General features: G+C 39.7%; 1 protein-coding gene across 5 annotated transcripts in view; it reads left to right on the forward strand.

Moving 5' to 3' along the window:
• The first annotated feature begins 1,518 nt into the window (after positions 1–1,518).
• klc1a (kinesin light chain 1a) overlaps positions 1,519–20,336 on the forward strand; it is a 58,968-nt gene continuing 40,150 nt past the window's right edge. For all 5 annotated transcript variants that reach the window (XM_051651308.1, XM_051651311.1, XM_051651309.1 and 2 more), the window contains exons 1-3: positions 1,519–1,897; positions 16,561–16,837; positions 16,970–17,035. In XM_051651308.1, the coding sequence (XP_051507268.1) occupies positions 16,562–16,837; positions 16,970–17,035 (342 nt within the window). In that variant the 5' untranslated portion in view covers positions 1,519–1,897; position 16,561. The remainder of the gene's footprint in view (positions 1,898–16,560; positions 16,838–16,969; positions 17,036–20,336) is intronic.

The raw sequence follows: 20,336 nt of genomic DNA on the forward strand, positions 1-20,336 counted from the left end.
CCTCTGACGTTGTCTGTGGTTCAGGAGTGGCTTAACAAGAGGAATACGACAACTGTAGTGTCTGTGTGTGGTGGCTCTTGATGCCTTGACCCCAGCCTCAGTCCATTCCTTGTGAAGTTCACCCAAACTCTTGATTCGATTTTGCTTGACAATCATAAGGCTGCGGTTCTCTTGGTTGGTCGTGCATCTTTTTCTTCCACACTTTTTCCTTCCACTCAACTTTCTGTTAACATGCTTGGATACAGCACTCTGTGAACAGCCAGCTTCTTTGGCAATGAATGTTTGTGGCTTACCCTCCTTGTGAAGGGTGTCAATGATTGTCTTCTGGACAACTGTAAGATCAGCAGTCTTCCCCATGATTGTGTAGCCTAGTGAACCAAACTGAGAGACCATTTTGAAGGCTCAGGAAACCTTTGCAGGTGTTTTGAGTTGATTAGCTGATTGGCATGTCACCATATTCTAATTTTTTGAGATAGTGAATTGGTGGGTTTTTGTTAAATGTGAGCCAAAATCATCACAATTAAAAGAACCAAAGACTTAAACTACTTCAGTCTGTGTGCATTGAATTTATTTAATACACGAGTTTCACAATTTGAGTTGAATTACTGAAATAAATGAACTTTTCCACGACATTCTAATTTATTGAGATGCACCTGTACATCTGGCCTTCCACATCTCTTTCTGTCCTTGTTAGAGCCAGTTGTCCTTTGTCTTTGAAGACTGTAGTGTACACCTTTGTATGACATCTTCAGTTTTCTGGCAATTTCAAGCATTGTAAAGCCTTCATTCCTCAAAACAATGATTGACTGATGAGTTTCTAGAGAAAGCTGTTTCATTTTTGCCATTTTTGTCCTAATATTGACCTTAAGACATGCCAGTCTGTTGCATACTGTGGCAATTCAAAAACAAACACAAAGACAATGTTAAGCTTCATTTAACAAACCAGATAGCTTTCAGCTGTGTTTGATATAATGGCAAGTGACTTTCTAGTACCAAATATAAGGTGTTGTTGTGATGGCTGCTGGAAATGGGGCCTGTCTTGATTTGATCAAAAATGACTTTATTCAAATAGTGATGGTGCTGTTTTTTATATCAGTAATGTCCTGACTATACTTTTTGATCAGTTGAATGCCACTTTGGTGAATTAAAGCACCAATTTCCTTCCGTAACAGCAAAATCTATACATTATTTCAAACTTTTGGCCGCCAGTGTGTGTTTGTGTATGTGTGTGTGTGTGTATATATATATATATATATATATATATATATATATTATACAGACACACATTCATTTCCATTAATTTTTTACACATTTTATTTGACAAAAATGCATAAAAAAATACCATATAAAATCATATTGTGCAAAGCAAAATGAACCAAAACGACCAGCATCTTTGCAGCTAATATTAACGACATGACAGAGGTCAAAGAAATAATCTGATAATTCTTTCCAAACAACAGTGTAAAACAGAACATCTCTCTTCTTAAATCCTCGGATGACATCATAAGGAGGAGTGAAACTGCAGGAAGACACAACGCCATTTCCACGCACTACAGTCCCAGACCGATGCGTTTGCGCGGAGTGCCGAGTGTTTTCGCAAACTCTATCGTCCTGCATTATGTGTATATGATTATTCGTCTGTCGTTTCTGCATTAGTCTGTGATTTGCGCTCCTGCTGGACGAATCGGACTGTCATTGGCAGGAACTTCTCTCGTCGCGCTCCGGAAGACCAGAGAGAGAGGACGCATAATCACACAACCGGTCCGGCTGCCCGATTCCAGCACCAAATTCTCGCTATAAGGCCGCGGAACATTATATTGGCTTTGTATTTGACCTGGTGGGACCGGAGAAACGAACCCTGTTTCGGTAGTGGGTGACCTGGATGTTCCGCAGAACGGTAAGACTTGTTCATCATGCTAACGAGCTAACTAACACGCTTAGCTCACTGGGAGTGTCGGTGTACCTGTCAATTACATTGTTTACATCGATTTGAAACGAGACAAACATAGCTATCTCTCTCTATTAGATCTGGTAAATGGGGCTGATGGATGCTCAGAGGTTCGATGTTGAGAATCAAGGGCGTGATATGGTATTAAGTCAGACAGAGGGAGTGAGAGCAGTCAGAAGCTCAGCCAGGCCATGACATGCAGCAGATCACTACATAGTCACTGTACCAGAGAGCTGTCCACCATACAGACCTGCTTAAAAAATCTGTTATAATTCATTGTTAGTCACTGCATCAGCTATCCATGAATCTGCTCTAAATCATTCAGAAGATTTGTATACTGTAAAGAGGTATTAGATCAGTGTTAGTCCACCTGTGAGCTGTCCATAGTCCTAAATCATCCATAACACCAGTCAGTGTCGTTTAAGAGCTTTAGGATAAATTACAGTTAGACATTTTCAGTGGGATATCTGATCATCTGTTGCAGATAAACAGCAAGTCTGATCAGTTAGAAAAGACATAGCATAATAACCAAAAACTGTACTGACTTGATATACTTTCATATGTATACACAGATCAGCCACAACATTAAAACCACCTGCCTAATATTGTGTAGGTCCCCCTTGTGCCAGCAAAACAGCACCAACTCGCATCTCAGAACAGCATTATGAGATTATGTTCTTTTCACCACAGTTGTACAGAGCGGTTATCTGAGTTACCGTAGACTTTGCCAGTTCTCTGTTGACCTCTCTCATCAACAAGACATTTCCGTCCACAGAGCTGCCGCTCACTGGATGTTTGTTGTTTTTGGGACCATTCTGAGTAAACTCTAGAGACTGTTGTGTGTGAAAATCCCAGAAGATCAGCAGTTACAGAAATACTCAAACCAGCCCATCTGGCATCAACAATCATGCCATGGTCCAAATCACTGAGATCACATTTTTTTCCCCATTCTGATGGTTGATGTGAACATTAACTGAAGCTCCTGACCCGTATATGCATGATTTTATGCACTGTACTGCTGCCACACGATTGGCTGATTAGATAATCACATGGATGATTGTTGGTGTAAGACGGGCTGATTTGAGTATTTCTATAACAGCTGATCTCCAGGGATTTTCACACACAATAGAAAAAATTATCTAGAATTTACTCTGAATGGTGCCAAAAACAAAAAACATCCAGTGAGGGGCAGTTCTGTGGACGGAAATGTCTTGTTGTTGAGAGAGGTCAACAAAGAATGGCCAGACTGGTTTGAACTGACAAAGTCTAGGGTAACTCAGATAACCGCTCTGTACAATTGTGCGGAGAAGAATAGCATCTCAGAATGGCGCTGTTGGCACTGTTTTGGCGGCACGAGGGGGACCTACACAATATTAGGCAGGTGGTTTTAATGTTGTGGCTGATCGGTGTATGAAAGTTCTAAGAGAAGTCAAGAGTAAAAAAAAAAAAAATTTTTTTGGGGAAAAAAAAAACAATTAATGGGATAGTTCACTCAAAAATGAAAATTCTCTCATCATTTACTCACCCTCATGCCATCCCAGACGTGTATGACTTTCTTTCTTCTGCAAACACAAAGATTTTTAGAAGAACATTTCAGCTCTGTAGGTCCATACAATGCAAGAAAATGGTGACCAGAACTTTGAAGCTTCAAAAAGTAGATAAAGGCACCATAAAAGTAATCCAAACGACTCCAGTGGTTTAATCCATGTCGTCTTCAAAAGTGATATGATTGGTGTGGGTGAGAAACAGATCAATATTTAAGTCCTTTTTTTTTTTTTAACTATAACTTATCCTCCCTTCCTAGTAGGTGGCGATATGCATGAAGAATGTGAATTGTCAAAAACACAAGAAGAAGAATTTGGAAGTGAAACAAAGTGGAGATTTATAGTATAAAAAAGGACTTAAATATTGATCTGTTTCTCACCCACACATATCATATCTTTTCTGAAGTCATGGATTTAACCACTGGAGTCATATGGATTACTTTTATGCTGCCTTTATGTGCTTTTTCACCAGGTCAATCATTGTTAGTTTGCTATTAAATTAGTGGTAGATTGGTGTTGAATCCACTGGGTCAGTGAGCTGTATTACAGTTTTACATTACAGTATTACAGTCTAGTTACAGTTCTCCATTCTAGGCTCCCTATTTCTCTAATAAATATATTATTGAACTGGCTTTGCTGGTCATATATTGGAGCTCGTCAGACCAGTTGAGTAATGAGTATCAACCTAACCCAATTTTGTGTTGTGAAGAATTAGTTTTAATTGTTGTTAATCCATATGGTATTTGCTCTCTCAACACTAGTCTTTATATGTTGTCCTGTCACCCAGATATTTACCTTACAAAGCATCAGTATCATGAATATTGCATGTATTGCAATAATTGCAGGCATGTCTGATGTTTAGGAGATTCACTGAAGATTATCATGGGTATCTGTTCTGGCTACATTACATCTCAGAATATTGGTATACTGTACTTGCTTGGTATACTTGTGGATCTTGTCAGTTTTTTGAATTAGGATGCAGATGGCTTGCTCTGCTCAGTTGACATACCGTTCGTCTTTGCTCAGTGAAAGCATTTGTTTTTGGTGTAGGAGATGCAGTCTTTGAGCAGCGAGTGTTTGAATGTGTGGCCAGCTGCAAGCTCGGGCTCCACTGCAGTGGCCTCTCAATGAGAAGGTGGCTGGTTCTCCTCTGGGGAATCAATGGGACAGTTATAAATTTGGCCCCACAGAGGAACACAAGCACAATTTATAGCCACGCAAACACGCGCACTGCAGCAAACATATTTTAATAAGCCTATGCTTTTCCTCTGTCAAATTTACTGAATATTCTGAACACATTACTTTGGATTAAACTGTGTCATGTAAATTTTGTGTGCTGCAAATGTGAAGTCTTGTTATATGGGGTATGTAGGTCCCCTTAAAATGTGCTGTTGTCTAGAGAGCAGGGTGTAGGGTTGGGAACCATGAACCGGTTCTTATTTGAAACTGGTTCTTTAAAAATAAAATAATCGTAACCATGTGATTTTCATGACTTTCAATTCTGCTAACAGTTCTTGAACATGCATTTTTCTGCTGATGCAGACAGAACACCAAACTAAAATACTTAGTGTTTCTTGCTGTGCTGTTCAGTGGCACTGCTGCCCCGCTACTGCAGCGTGAAACGCACTACTCGACCTGTGTAGTACGATTCCTGAATGTATGACTCCAAAGTAGTTCTTTTGAATCTGCAGGGCACAACATACATTGCTACAAGTGTAGTCCGATTGCCGAATGAATTACTCTTATGAGCTGATTCTTTTGAATCTTTAGCATGAAAAACACACAGCACAACCAGTTTAGTCAGATTCCTGAATGATTGACTCTTTATGGTTCTTTTGAATCTACACTGCGAAACACAAAGCTCGACCGCAAGTTCCTGAACGAATCAGTTCCTGAATGAATGAGTCTTATGAACTGGTCATTTTTAGTGAAGATAGACCTACACATTACACATTAGAGTTTTTTAAGCAGTGAAATTTTATTAAAAATAAATAAATGAACGAATGAAATATGTTGCCACATTTTTTGTTTGTTTAGAATTTTTTTTATTAAATCGATAGTAAAAGTAAGACCAATTATAGGGTTGCATTTATGCTTTTAAAAATAGTTATAAAGTCTTGTGTAAACATGTCATTTGCGAGAATTTTTTTTACATTTGTTATGCTGTATCTGCTCTGTTGAAATCTAAAATTATCTCATCATTTGGCAACAGACTGCTGAGGACGGCATATGCCAAAAAATTCATTTATTTCCAAATATTTTTCTCTCAAAAGTAAGACTTGTTATTGGAATCAAAACTGGAAACATTACGATTCCTGTCCTTTGCAGGTTGACTGTATGCCAATATAATGGTGCTAAAAATTAAAAACAACATTTTATGACAATAAATGACACAAAATTGCTGAAATACAATGAACATTTATTTTACTCAATATCCTGTATACTACAAAAACTTTAAATTGTTTATTGTCCACTGACAAGGCTGATTTTAGATTTTGAAACTAAAAGAAGAAGAATAAACACTTCTGTTAATCAGCCATGCAAACACAGTTATGAGCCAATGCTGATAATCTTAAAATGGTCAAATATCAGCCAATTATTCCAACCTTGTCTCACACAATGAACGTTACTACAAAATGTTTGCGTGCTGTGTTCTATGCTTCGCTGCAGTTTTCTGGTGAATTTAAGACTACAACAACTGCATTTTAGTCACTTTCACACAAATCATGAGTATAACGGCTGATTATGACTTTATAAACACTTATTTTTCGTTCTATTACTCACACACTGCTATGTTATGATATTAAAACACTTTTACTCTAATGAATCATTTGAAATACGATACATTATAACACTCAAACCCACCTACATTTACACACTTTGTGTGCGGTAGCTTTTAACTTTGAAGAGAGGCTCGAGCCCAGCCAAGCACTCAAGCTGACACGTGAGACGAAAGTGTCGTTGAAGTGATATGAGATGATACCTCGTCTGATTACGACACCATTTCACTCGCTTTTGGTGCCCCCTGCTGGACATTTCACTGGGAAACTGCAGCAAAACGTGTAATGAAGCACGATTTTTTGTTTCGCAAAAATGTTGCCACTCTCAGGTAATTTTCATAAGATCAGACTGGATAAACTGAATAAACTTTCTCTCACCAGTCGGCACCATGGCACAGCGGTTGTACTCTAGGACAGTACCTCAAGATATATCATAATTATATCATATTGTACACTGTAAAAAAAAAAAAATAAAAACTGGCAGTTGTGGTTGCCAGAATAGTAATGTAAAAAATACAGTGAAACTGTAAACATCTTTACAGAACAACCTGTACATTTTACAGTGTAAATCTGTTGTAATTTACATGACCACGCTGGCACTGTAAAAAAAAAAAAAAAAATTAAGTTTACAGTAAAAAATGTCAAACTTGATATTAACGGAAACTGTAAAAATCTGCTTTTCACTTTATAATGTATTGTTAATCACCGTAAAAATTATAGAAGGGCACATGATGACATGAAGTTCATCAATAGAGGCCCTTCCAGCAGCAATGACCAATAAACATGTAGAGACAGTGCTCAGTGTCACTCACACATAGGGTTGCAAAGGGGCGGAAAATGTCCGGTAAATTTCTGGAAACTTTCCATGGGAAGTTAAGCTGGGGAATTTTGGAAATATTGGCTATATGCTGCTGCATCTTTGAGGCATTCTTAACATAGGTCTTTGCACAGTATTTGCAAATGTACACAGCCTTTAACCTACGTTCTTGGATGATAACAGAAAACTGGCTAGCAGAAGAAACAGTATCACAGTTGAGGTAGCTAGCACCATGATAGCTAGCTTCTTAAATTGTCAATGAAATGGTGTTATCTAGCTTACATTTAGCATATCTGATTTACTGGCTAGCTAGCTACTGTATAAACACATTTTGATTTAGTATTTGCTAGTTAAACTTCAATACCATAGATCAAATATATTAACCCTAGTAATATCATCAAAACTTACTTGACTGGATGTAGTCCTTGGGCTCAAATGCAGTAGTGTGTCTTCAGTAGTCCTGCTGTAGTAAGTAGCCTACAGTAAGTAGTGTGCTGTGTGCATGTGATTGAGGAATGCGCAGGGTAGAAATTCAACTGAATTTGCATTAAATCTGGTTGTTTTAACCAAGATTTTGCTGCAAGATGTTTGTTTTTTTTTCAACTACATTTCAGTTCCCTGTTATTGGCTAACTTGCAATTTTGCAAATTTCCAGTTTATACCCATTAATTCCCATGGAAAGTTTCCAGCTTTGAAAATTCCCAGATTTTTGCAGCCCTACTCACACAAACACTTAACGCCATCAGGGTAACATGTGAAATTAAAATAAGGCAGTAAACATTAACTAAACTACATTAAATATAAAGCAGAACACCCCAATGTACATAACTGATATTAAAAATAAGAAGAAACATAACTATTCACGTAAAATAATGAAATATGATGGATCATGCAGGGAATTGTGGGAATGCTGGATTATTGTTTTTTACTGTAATTTTAACAATAATTTACTGTAAAAAGTACATGTATTCTCTTGTTAAACAATGTACATTTTTACCATTAATTATACAGGAAAATCATACTTTTTGCTTCTAAAAAATTTAATTTTTTCAACATTTTATTGTAAAAACCACTGTGTCTTTTAAAATATATAAACTTTTACTGTTTATTTTACAGTTAATACTCGTTAATCAATTAAGTTTTTTTTTTTTTTTTTTTTTTTTTTCCTGTAGCATTTTTACAGTCTTTTTCTGTTCAAATTACAGACATTTTTTGCAGTGTAGGTCTGTTTTGGATGCAGTACACATGATTATCCAGTTTGTGCTGTCCTGGCCATTAAAGACTAATATCACAACATGAGTGTCTTGATTCATTGTTTCTGTGAAGACTACTCGTTTCTCTTCCTCTTTATTCATGCACAGCTGTTACATAAAAAAATATATCCCTCAAGTTGCTTCACCAGAATTACAGAGGAAGAAGGCAACGTTTGAGAAAGACAGAATACTGTAACATTTACACACAATGTTTGAGAAACCGGTGATGATGGTATCTCTGAAGCAGAGTGTCAGAGCAATTAGAGCCCTGTTGCAGAGTTCTCTTAAATGAAGCACAACAACACAGCGATTTCTCATGGCAGACTCACTCAGCCCCATCACGAAACAAAGAGCTGAGGACACAGACACCAGTCTGAGAAGTGTAGTAGAGTTAAAAAGATAGGGTTTCTTTTCTTACAGTTAGGCTATATGCTTCACCTTCAATGAAGCTTTCTTTTAATCTCTGCCCCATTTTTTCCCTTCTGTTTTGCCTTTCTGAAATATCAGCAATATCACTTCCTATGACTCCACAGTTTGGATGTTGTTATGGTTAACGGCTTTAGGAGTTCAACCCCTTTCCTGCTGAGCTTACAGGAGAGTATTTCCGGATGGACAGGGTCGTGAGTCATGCTATAGTAGTGCTATCAGATTAAAAGCTCTGAGTAATGAGCCTCTTACCAACCTGCTCAATCTCTGCTTGTAAAAGCACAACTTCCTCTTTTATCACTGCATCTCTTTCTCTCTTACTCTATCCACATTGAGTAAGAAAAGATTGATCATTATCATTTGTTATTGACTCATAACTGGGGTTCGGCCGATGTACCGATCATATCAAAGGCCTCAAGTGTTTTAGAGTCATTTGTTTTATTTTGTTTTATCTTCCATGGAAACTTAATCATACAGCCTGGAGTCATGCATTGCCTGTCCTTATATGATCTCATACATTTAGGCTTTGTGAATTCCGATCTTTAGGACTTTCTGTCCACACTGTTACTTTGCAAGTGATGAAATCGGATCCATTTTGTTCAGACATCAGTCTGTCAGTCAGTATATCTGGAATATCAACAGGTTGCTACAGTAATGACATAAGCGTCAGCACAATGGAAAGAGACATTCTTCTACAACAACTCACTCATTTTTTTTTAAATCACTATTTCCTAATCACTACATGGCAAATGCCACAGTTCCAACTATTAAATGGGTAATATTAAGAAAAGTGAATTCAGACACAGCTGTATACACTGATCAGCCATAACATTAAAACCATCTGCCTAATATTGTGTAGGTCCCCCTCGTGCCGCCAAAACAGTGCCATCCCATAGATCAGAATAGCATTCTGAGATGATATTCTTCTCACCACAATTGTACAGAGCGGTTATCTGAGTTACTGTAGACTTTGTCAGTTTGAACCAGTCTGGCCATTCTCTGTTGACCTCTCTCATCAACAAGGCATTTCCATCCACAGAACTGCCCCTCACTGGATGTTTTTTGTTTTTCGCACCATTCTGAGTAAATTCTATTAACTGTTGTGTGTGAAAATCCCAGGAGATCAGCAATTACAGAAATACTCAAACCAGCCCATCTGGGGGCCTGGGTAGCTCAGTGGTAAAATACGCTGGCTACCACCCCTGGAGTTCGCTAGCTCGCTAGTTTGATTCCCAGGGCGTGCTGAGTGACTCCAGCCAGGTCTCCTAATTGGCCTGGTTGCTAGGGAGGGTAGAGTCACATGGGGTAACCTCCTCGTGGTCGTTATAATGTGGTTCATTCTTGGTGGGGCGCGTGGTGAGTTGAGCGTGGTTGCCGCGGTGGATGGCGTGAAGCCTCCACACACGCTATGTCTCCGTGGCAACGTGCTTAACAAGCCACGTGATAAGATGCACGGGTTGACGATCTCGGACGCGGAGGCAACTGCATAAAATCAATCAGATATGGGTCTGGCATGATTATTTGTGCCAGAAGGGCTGGTTCAAGTATTTCTGTAACTGCTGATCTGCTGGGATTTTCATGCACAACAGTCTCTAGAGTGTATAGAGAATGGTGCCAAAAACAAAAAACATCCAGTGAGCGGCAGTTCTGTGGACGGAAATGCCTTGTTGATGAGAGAGGTCAACAGAGAATGGCCAGACTGGTTTGAACTGACAAAGTCTACGGTAACTCAGATAACCACTCTGTACAATTGTGGGGAGAAGAATAGCATCTCAGAATGCTATTCTGAGATGCGGGTTGGTGCTGTTTTGGCGGCACAAGGGGGACCTACACAATATTAGGCAGATGGTTTTTATGTTGTGGCTGATCGGTGTATGATAGAACATACCGGTACATGTCACAACCGAAAAGATAACAAAACACTACTTGAAATCTGATGTGACTGACATGCATTTGAAAAAATCTGATTTTTTTTTTCAATCAGATTTCAAATACAAATATGGACTTAAACGTACACTCACTGAGCACTTTATTAGGAACATTATGGTCCTAATAAAGTGCCCGACGTGGTCTTCTACTATTGTAGCCCATTTGCCTCAAAGTTCGACATGTTGTGCATTCTGAGATGCTATTCTGCTCACTAGAATTGTACAGAGGGGTTACCTGAACATTCTGAACTCCAGAGTATACTTTGGGTGTCCGTGTTGCGGATCACTCCACGCACAGTATGTGTGACACAAATTGCATCATCAGCACAGCCGAACGGCTTAACCTAGGTGTTGCGCGGTCTTCTTGACCCGCGCACGCGTTCCTCATCTGTGCGTGTCGCTGGCGCATGCGCCTGCTATTGAGTGTATTAAAAGAGTATCACAAAGAAGTTGTAGTGGGCATGCGTCAAACGCGTTCGTATTCGCTTGCAGGGGGCTTTTCAACCGAAATTGAAATAAAATTATGATATTATAGAATTTTTTTGTCATCCTTATCAGATGTACTTAGCTTAGTCTTTGTTTTAATTGGTTATTTTGCTGTGGTAGCCTGTACGGCTGTTTGAAATAATTTGACGAAGTGATATGGAAACGTTAAGCGATCAAGACCTGGAACTACTTCATAGCCGTGCGCTTACTGAAAAATAATTGCACACCTTAGAACATCTGTCAACCAATAAGAATCAAGCATTCAACAGGCCTGTGGTATAATTATTAATAAATAATATTAATAAAATAAATCAAAATTTTATATAGTGGCATGATGAATCCATAACATGTCAAAGAAGGTAATGTTTGAGTTAATTTACAAATTAAGTTTAGCATATTGTGATCTTGTTTGTTAATGTTGTTAATAAAAGTTATGAAAAATTTAGTATTTTTAAATTAGGGTCCCTGGGTTGGAAATTAGTAGTAGTGCCAATATAGTTTATTTTAAATCACCCTGGCTTGACCTGAGAACTCTGTGATTTGTTTATTTTGAACAGTCCATTTGTGCAGCAGATTCAACAGTGTTTTCATTCTCAGCATGTTAGTGCTTCCTGCCTGGTGGCTGTCACGTGCCAGGCAACTAGATGCTTTACGGGTCACATGAATCTCTGCCGTCTTCACTTCCCATTTCCCCTGCCTCAGGAATACAATACAAGCCCAGTGCACGGGACCAGCATGTAGTCCCACCTCTCCTTTACATCAGTATTGCAGGGAGAAGATTGTAAAATTATTTTCACTAGAGCAAGACCTCTAATAAAGAAAAAAATATATATATATAGTTGAGAAGACATGTTCTTTCAAAATGAATGGGTTTTTCCTTCATCTTCGCTTTAAGATGGATATATTGCATTGAAGGAGTATTTTCTTCTTACTCTTTGGGTGTTTGTAACTCCCAGTGGGCTTACACCAAGCGTGCCTCACCCTCTGTCTTAGAAACCAAGATCTGCCTTACCAGGTGAGTTGTGTCTTGGGAACAACAAAGACAGCTTCTTTGTTTTATCTTGGCCAACCTGGATTAGACTGAAAAGAGTGAGTAGCTTCTCAAATTCCTGGATATACATTGCATTATCAGTTGCACCATAGAGTGCACTTTCTTTTTGTCTTCAAGTTTTATCTGTAGAGTTGTAAGTGTTAGTGGTGCTTGCTAAAGCTCCTACCAGTGGCAATTGCCCTTTTTAGAAAATAGTTAGCCGAGTACATTGTCAAGATGGCCATGGAGCTAACTGACTTGCTTTAATGGGACTTTACTCATTTGGGGTTAGGGATTAGAAAAAAAACCAAAGCATCATGGCAGCAAATTTTGCACTGTCAAGCAGCATTTAGATTATTTACAAATCTAGTTATTCAAGTATTCTGTCTCAACTCTGTTTCATTTGGCCATGATCAGAGCTAATACTCTTACTAATGTCCAACCCAGCTGCTGTTGAGTGAAATGGTCTTTGTTTACAGCTTTGCAAGTGGGCTAAGCAGGTTAACTTCATACAAGCCATGTTATAGGTTCTTTTACTCCTAATCCTGTTACATATGTGTTTGAAAGCTACGTGAGGATATCTGAATGAAAAGCAAAAAAAATTACTCTAGAGATGTATGGTCTAGTTCACCATGAAACATCAACAGTGCATGTTAGGTCCAGTTCCCATGGTGTTTTATGGGAGTTGGTTGGGAATTCATTCTTTCACCCAGCGATGGTGGAAAATTGTTCTTTTTTTTTTTTTTATTCTCACATTTAGTGTAACTTGACTTATTTATTCAGGGTTCCAAGGCACAAGAACAAGGAAGAGAAAAGTACTCTCATTTCATTGCCTTCAGGGCCACCATTCACACAGTCAGTGTTTGGGATTGACAACCGTGTTTATGAACATATGTGACTCTCAAATTGTCCTTGGAGCAGATTAAATGATGTCTGTGTTCATGGAACTGAAGTAAATCCTCTTCTCTAACTCGCAGTAGCCTTGTTTAATGCATGTAACCATAGTGACATAGACTTTGTATTGCATCTTTAAGGATTTAATGCTTATTCTCAATCTGATAATTTAAGGGAGTCACTTTGGTTATAGAGTGTTGTTGTCACTCTCTTTTTTTTAACCAAACTTTGTATAAACACACTTTTATTTGTTTTTGCATCTGTATGGTAGTCAATTTTCAAAACTTTAGTGAAGCAATATCCCACGAGATCCCAAGCGTGCTGTTGTACTGGATGTCAAGCATGGCTGTGATTTGGCTGTAGGCACTAGTCCCATTATTTTGAATGTGATATTGCCTTTCTAAAACAGTTCTATAAACAAGTAAATATCAAGGAACTTACATTCAAGATACAAAATGGGCAGTTAATTTCTCTATTTTTCTCTGCTAACTAAAAGACTTCCAAACAAAGCCATAGCAGAATCAATAGTTGCATGTCGCCGAGCAATGGGCGGATGCAAACAGTGAAGGGTCCCATTCCTGTTATACTAAATATTAGCACTTTTTGAATGCTACTTGTCCAATCAAATTAGAAGAATGAAACTATCTGTTTTATACATTTATTACTTTTACGGAGTGTCTATTTGCACCCCGGTGTAAATATCATCTGCCACACAGCAGAGCTGTTTGCACCCCAATAGTCTGGTGGAACCACAGAAATATATGACAAACTAACAAATAGATGTCTCTGCAGTGGCATGGGGCGTAAAGGCGGTGTGTGAATGTGTACTGTTGTCCTAGCAACCACGGTTCAAATCCGCGTTTTTGTCCCACTCTTTTTCCCATCCGATTTCGTGTTTCCACTCTTACTATTTCCTTTAATACTACTAAAAATAATAGATACAATTTTTAATAAATGTTTATTTTATCACAGTGATTTGGTCACTGTGAATTTCGAGGAGTGCAGAGAAGGGTTTGAACCAGAGTCTGTCGATCACACTCGTTCCCGCGTGAAACCATGGTTACTGTAAAACCAAGGTTATTTTTTTCTGAGGTAAGGTTAGGTTTAGGAGTAGAGATTAATGTAGTGTGTCTGTGGGACTGTAAATAAACACAATAAACACTGCAATAATACCCATACTGTATGTTAGTACAGTGCATTCAGAAAGTATTCAGACCCCTTCATTTTTTTCACATTTTGTTATGTTGCAGCCTTAAGTTAAAATGCTTTCAGTTATTATTTCTTTCACATCAATCTACACTCCATACTCCATAATGACAAAGCAAAAATTAGGTTTTTCAAATTAATTAAAAAGAAAAAACGTGACTATCACATTGACATAAGTATTCAGAGCCTTTATTATGACACTTGAAATTTAGCTCAGGTGCATCCCATTTCTCTGGATCATCTTTGAGATGTTACTACACTTTGATTGGAGTCCACCTGTGACTAATTCAATTGATTGGACATGATTTGGAAAGGCACACACCTGTCTATAAAAGATCTCGCAGCTGGAAATGCATATCAGACCAAAAACCAAGCCATAAGGTCAAAGGAACTGCCTGCAGAGCTCAGAGACAGGATTGTGTTTCGGCTGAATTGAAGGTTCCCAAGAGCACAGTGAACTCCTTAATTCTTAAATGGAAGAAGTGTGGAACAACCAGGACTCTTCCTAGAGCTGGTCGCCTGGCCAAACTGAGCAATCCGGGGAGAAGGGCCTTGGTAAGAGAAGTGACTAAGAACCTGATGGTCACTCTGGTTGAGCTCCAGAGATCATGTTTGGAGATAGGAGAAACTTTCAGAAGGACAACCATCACTGCAACACTCCACCGATTGGGGCTTTATGGGCTATCAGTGCAAGACACATGAAAGCCTGCTTGAAATTTGCAACAATGCACCTAAAGGACTCTTCAGACTGTGAAAAACAAGATTCGCTGGTCTGATGAAACAAAGATTGAACTGTTTGGCCTCAGTTCCAAGCGTCATGTCTGGAGGAAACCAGGCAATGCTCATCACCTGCGCAATACCATCCCAACGATGAAGCATGTTGGTGGTGGACCCATCATGCTGTGGGGGTGTTGTTCAGCAGCAGGGACTGGGGGACTGAACGCAGAATGCAGCAAAATACAGAGATATGCTTAATGAAAACCTGGTCCAGAGCGCTCAGAACCTCAGACTGGGTCGTAGGTTCACCTTCCAACAGAACAATGACCCTAAGCACACAGCCAAGACAACACAAGAGTGGCTTAGGGACAACTCTGTGAATGTCCTTGAGTGGCCCAACCAGAGCCTGGACTTGAACCCAATCGAACATCTCTGGAGAGACCTGAAAATGGCTGTTCACCGATGGTCCCCATCCAACCTGACAGAGCTTGAGAGGATCTGCAGAGAAGAATGGCAGAAAATCCCCAAATCCAGGTGTGCAAAGCTTGTCACATCATACGCAATAAGACTTGAGGCTGTAATCGCTACCAAAGGTGCATCAGTTAACTACTGAGTTAAGGGTCTGAAGACTTATATCAGTGTGATATTTCAGTTTTTTTATTTTTTTTATTTTTATCCCCTTTTCTCCCTATTTGGAATGCCCAATTCCCACTACTTAGTAGGTCCTCGTGGTGGTGCGGTTATTCATCTCAATCTGGTGGCAGAGGACAAGTCTCAGTTGCCTCCACTTCTGAGACTGTCAGTCTGCGCATCTTATCACGTGGCTCGTTGTGCGTTACACCGCGGAGACACGGCATGTGGAGGCACATGCTATTCTGCGTGATCCACACACAAATTACCACATACCCCATTGAGAGCGAGAACCACTAATCGCGACCACGAGGAGGTTACCCCATGTGACTCTACCCTCCCTAGCATCCGGGCCAATTTGGTTGCTTAGGAGACCTGGCTGGAGTCATTCAGCACACCCTGGATTCAAACTCGTGACTCCAGGGGTTGTAGTCAGCGTCAATACTCGCTGAGCTACCCAGGCCCCCAGTTTTTTGTTTTTAATAAATTTGAAAAGTTATGAAAAATCTGGTTTTTACTTTGTCATTATGGGGTATGGAGTGTAGTGATGTGGAAAAATTAATAATTTAAAGCATTTTAGCTTAAGGCTGCAACATAACAAAATGTGAAAAAATGGTCTGAATACTTTCTGAATGCACTGTATTTAAATATGGGTGCAAATAGCATCTTACACTATGTGCACCAGGGTGCAATTAGTATCTACCATTATTTGCACCAGGGTTGGGATGCAAATAATATCTGCCACTATTTGCACTGGTGTGTAAATTGCATATACCATTATTTGCACCAGGGTGCAAATAGCATCTGCCTTATTTTTACCATATGTTACAATCACTGTCACACATATTAATAGAAACATTTCATAGACTTCTGTTTCCATGGTTGCATTGTGTGTGTTTAGGATGCGTGAGGACATGTCGAGCATGGTGTGTGTGAAGGAGACGGAGGGCCAGGGGGACCCCGGCGAGAAGCTGTCACAGGATGAGCTGCTCAGTCGGACACGGGAGGTCATGCAGGGACTGGAAGCGCTCCGTGCCGAACATCAGGCCATCCTGGACGGGCTGATGGGGACCTTGCGCTGCCTCAAACAGAGTCAGGAGGGTCGTGCTGTGGAGGAGAAGACAACCATGATCCAACGCTCACTGGAGATGCTAGAGCTGGGCCTTAGCGAAGCACAGGTGCAGTGTGGGAAATCCGTACATGATTACGTATTGGATTTGGAAGGGAAAGTGGGAATATTTTTGAATAAAATTGTTTCTATCAGTGCTGACACCTTGGCTACTCCTTTCTATGTGTTATCGATGGCACAGGTGATGATGGCTCTCTCAGGACACCTGAGCGCAGTGGAGGCAGAGAAACAGAAGCTTCGTGCACAGGTACATGCACACACACACTGCACCACATCAAAAATTAAACCATGCTCTTGGGTTCATTGGAGCACAAACACACACACACTCACTTCAGTTGCTTGGACAGTTGCAGGTTCAGTTGCAGTTACCCCCACCCCCCTATTTTCTAAGTCTCTTTTCACATTTTATTTAGGCCTGTTAATAATATATTTTTTGAACATCTAATTAATTTAATGAGATGCCGATTAGTTAATCGAATGAATCACAATTAATCGCATATAATCAATAATTTCCCTTAAAAAAAAATATATATAAATATAAATATAGCCACAAGCGGCAATTATCGGGGAACAAGCACATTTTGAAAAATGACACAAATAAACTGATTTGATCCTGTGGAACCTTAACCTTAACCCTAACTCAAACCCTAACCCTAACTGCCTTAATCACAGTAGCACAAATATGATTTTCTTTTTTGTAATTAACATTTTTCTTGATTCATATGCACATGACAGTGGAAAACTCAACACATATATAAAGAATCAACATTTTACATTTTAACCCCACTAATGCAATCCCACCCTGACCCCTAACGAACACCATTCTGTGGTCCCATATAACACACACACAATCCAAAAAAAAAAAAAAAAAAAAAAAAAAATATATATATATATATATATATATATATAAATAAAATAATAATAATAAGCATACATGATTTAAGTAAACTACACTCTCCATATCCCCTCCCCGAGAGTCCCCCAAAAAAACTAAATATTTGCCCCATTTTTTTTAACAAATAAGTCCCTAAACCCCAGCCTTCTACTAACCGCTTCCTCAAATGCAGCTACCCTCCCCATTTCAACACACCACTCTGAAAATGAGGGTGCTCCACTTGACTTCCAACCCCTTAAAATTACTTGCCTGCCGATCATGAGACTTGTCAGAACCCAATTTTTAATGTGATTATCCCCTAAATTCATGACCGCCCCATCACCCAAATTACAGAGTCTGGGACAAAGCAAAACCTGAATGTTCAAAACATCACACAAATAACTCCGAACCCTCAACCAAAATTCCTGGATCTTAACACATCCCCAAAAGACATGGGTAGTGTCTCCAACTTCTGATTGGCATCGCCAGCAGGTGGGTGTGTCTTTAAGACCAAGCCTATATAATCTAGAGGGGGTCCAATAAAATCTATGTAAAATCTTAAATTGCATAAGGCGAACCCTTGCATCTCTAGATACAGACTTGACATTTTTCAGAATCTTAGTCCACACTCCATCCTCCAATACCAAATTCAAATCTTTTTCCCATACTCTCTTGAGAGAAGTCAAGGCTCCATCCCCCAGACTCTGAATTAGCAGGGAGTAATACACTGATGCCTCATGACCTTTTCCAAAAGCAGCAATCACCTCTCCCAAAGCACCTGTCGCTTTAGGGGTGTGTGCTACTCCCAAAAACAGTACAGAGCATGTGGCACAGCTGTAAATACTTATAGAACTGAGATCTGGGAATCCCAAAATGATGAAACAAATTCTCAAAAGATTTCAACACTCCACTCTCATACAGGTCGCCGAGTGTAGTAACCCCCCTCACAATCCACTCTGACCAGCAGAAAGGGGACTTGTTGATACATAATTTGGGGTTCAGCCATATGCTTGAGGCAACATTTAAATAAATGTCCAAATTAAATACTCTGGCCACTGTTGTCCAAATCACGTGCGAATGTGAAATAATGGGGTGTGATTTAACTTCTCCGGTTACAGTGGCAAAATAGGGGCAAGGATTTCCTGTTCAATAGAAAACCAGGGAGGGGCTCTTTCAGGTGGAAGTGCCTGAGGCCAAACGCATAATAATAAAACAAAATCTTGGGGCCTGTGTAATTTATTAAAATGCAATCTGGGACGTTTACCATTCCAAATGAAGGATTCGCTATGCTGTCAAATTGCTTGAAATAGGAGAGGGGGACATCTACAGGGAGAGACTGAAGCAGGTAGTTACATTTTGGAATACAATTAATTTTAATAACATACCTTCCCAATCATTGATAAATGTAATGAAGCCCACCTGCCCACATCACTCGAAAACCTTTTTATTAACTAAAACTAAATCAGATAAATTTGCTGGGAATAAAATCCCCAAGTTTGGGCCACTGGAAGGCGCCCGGCTGGAAAGCCATTACTGGACAGTAGGCTGTCAGAGCCAAAGCTTCGGATTTAGACCAATTGACTTGTATCCTGAGAACTTGGAAAAGGAATTAATAATTCTGTGGAGGCAAGGCATAGATCTTGTAGATTCAGAGACAAATAATAAAATATCATCTGCGTAAAGCAGAAGCTTATGCGCCACCCCTGGAAAATCATCCTCCTTTCTTATCGCGGCTGCTAATGGTTCCAGGGCAAGACAGAACAATAATGGGGAAAGAGGGCAACCCTGCCGAGTGCCCCTATCCAGAGTAAAATAATCTGAAATGAATCCATTTTTTTGTACCGCTGCTACAGGGTGTCCGTAAAGTAACTTAATCCAACCAATAAATGTACTCCCGAACCCATACATTTCCAAAATCTTAAAAAGATAATCCCAGGGGCCTGGGTAGCTCAGTGGTAAAATACCGATTACTTAATCGGTTCGCTAGCTCGCTAGTTCAAATCCCAGGGCGTGCTGAGTGACTCCAGCCAGGTCTCCTAAGCAACCAAATTGGCCCGGTTGCTAGGGAGGGTAGAGTCACATGGGGTAACCTCCTCGTGATCGCTATAATGTGGTTCGTTCTCAGTGGGGCGCGTGGTGAGTTGAGCGTGGATGCTGCGGTGGATGGCGTGAAGCCTCCACATGCGCTATGTCTCCGTGGCAACGCGCTGAACAAGCCACGTGATAAGATGCGCGGGTTGACAGTCTCGGACGTGGAGGCAACTGGGATTCATATCAGTACGTGACCACGAGGACTTAAAAACACATTGGGAACTGGGCATTCCAAATTAAAAAAAAAAATAAAAAATTATAATCCCATTCTACCATATCAAACGCCTTTTCGGTGTCAAGTGAGATGGCAGTGACCGGAGACTGATCATTCACTACTGACCACATGATATTGATGAGACGGCTGATGTTATCAGAAGAGCTACGGTCCCGAATAAACCCCACCTGATCTATATGTATAAGAGATGTCATAACCTTACTTAATCGGTTAGCCAGAATTTTTGACAATATTTTTACATCTAGTTGGATCAGGGAGATTGGACGGTAACTTTTACACTCACTTGGATCTTTGTCCTTTTTAAGAATCAGACTGATCCGGGCTTGTGTCATGGTTGGAGGAAGGTTT

The sequence above is a fragment of the Myxocyprinus asiaticus genome, chromosome 23, assembly GCF_019703515.2.
Source record: "Myxocyprinus asiaticus isolate MX2 ecotype Aquarium Trade chromosome 23, UBuf_Myxa_2, whole genome shotgun sequence".
In the NCBI taxonomy this organism is placed as follows: domain Eukaryota; kingdom Metazoa; phylum Chordata; class Actinopteri; order Cypriniformes; family Catostomidae; genus Myxocyprinus; species Myxocyprinus asiaticus.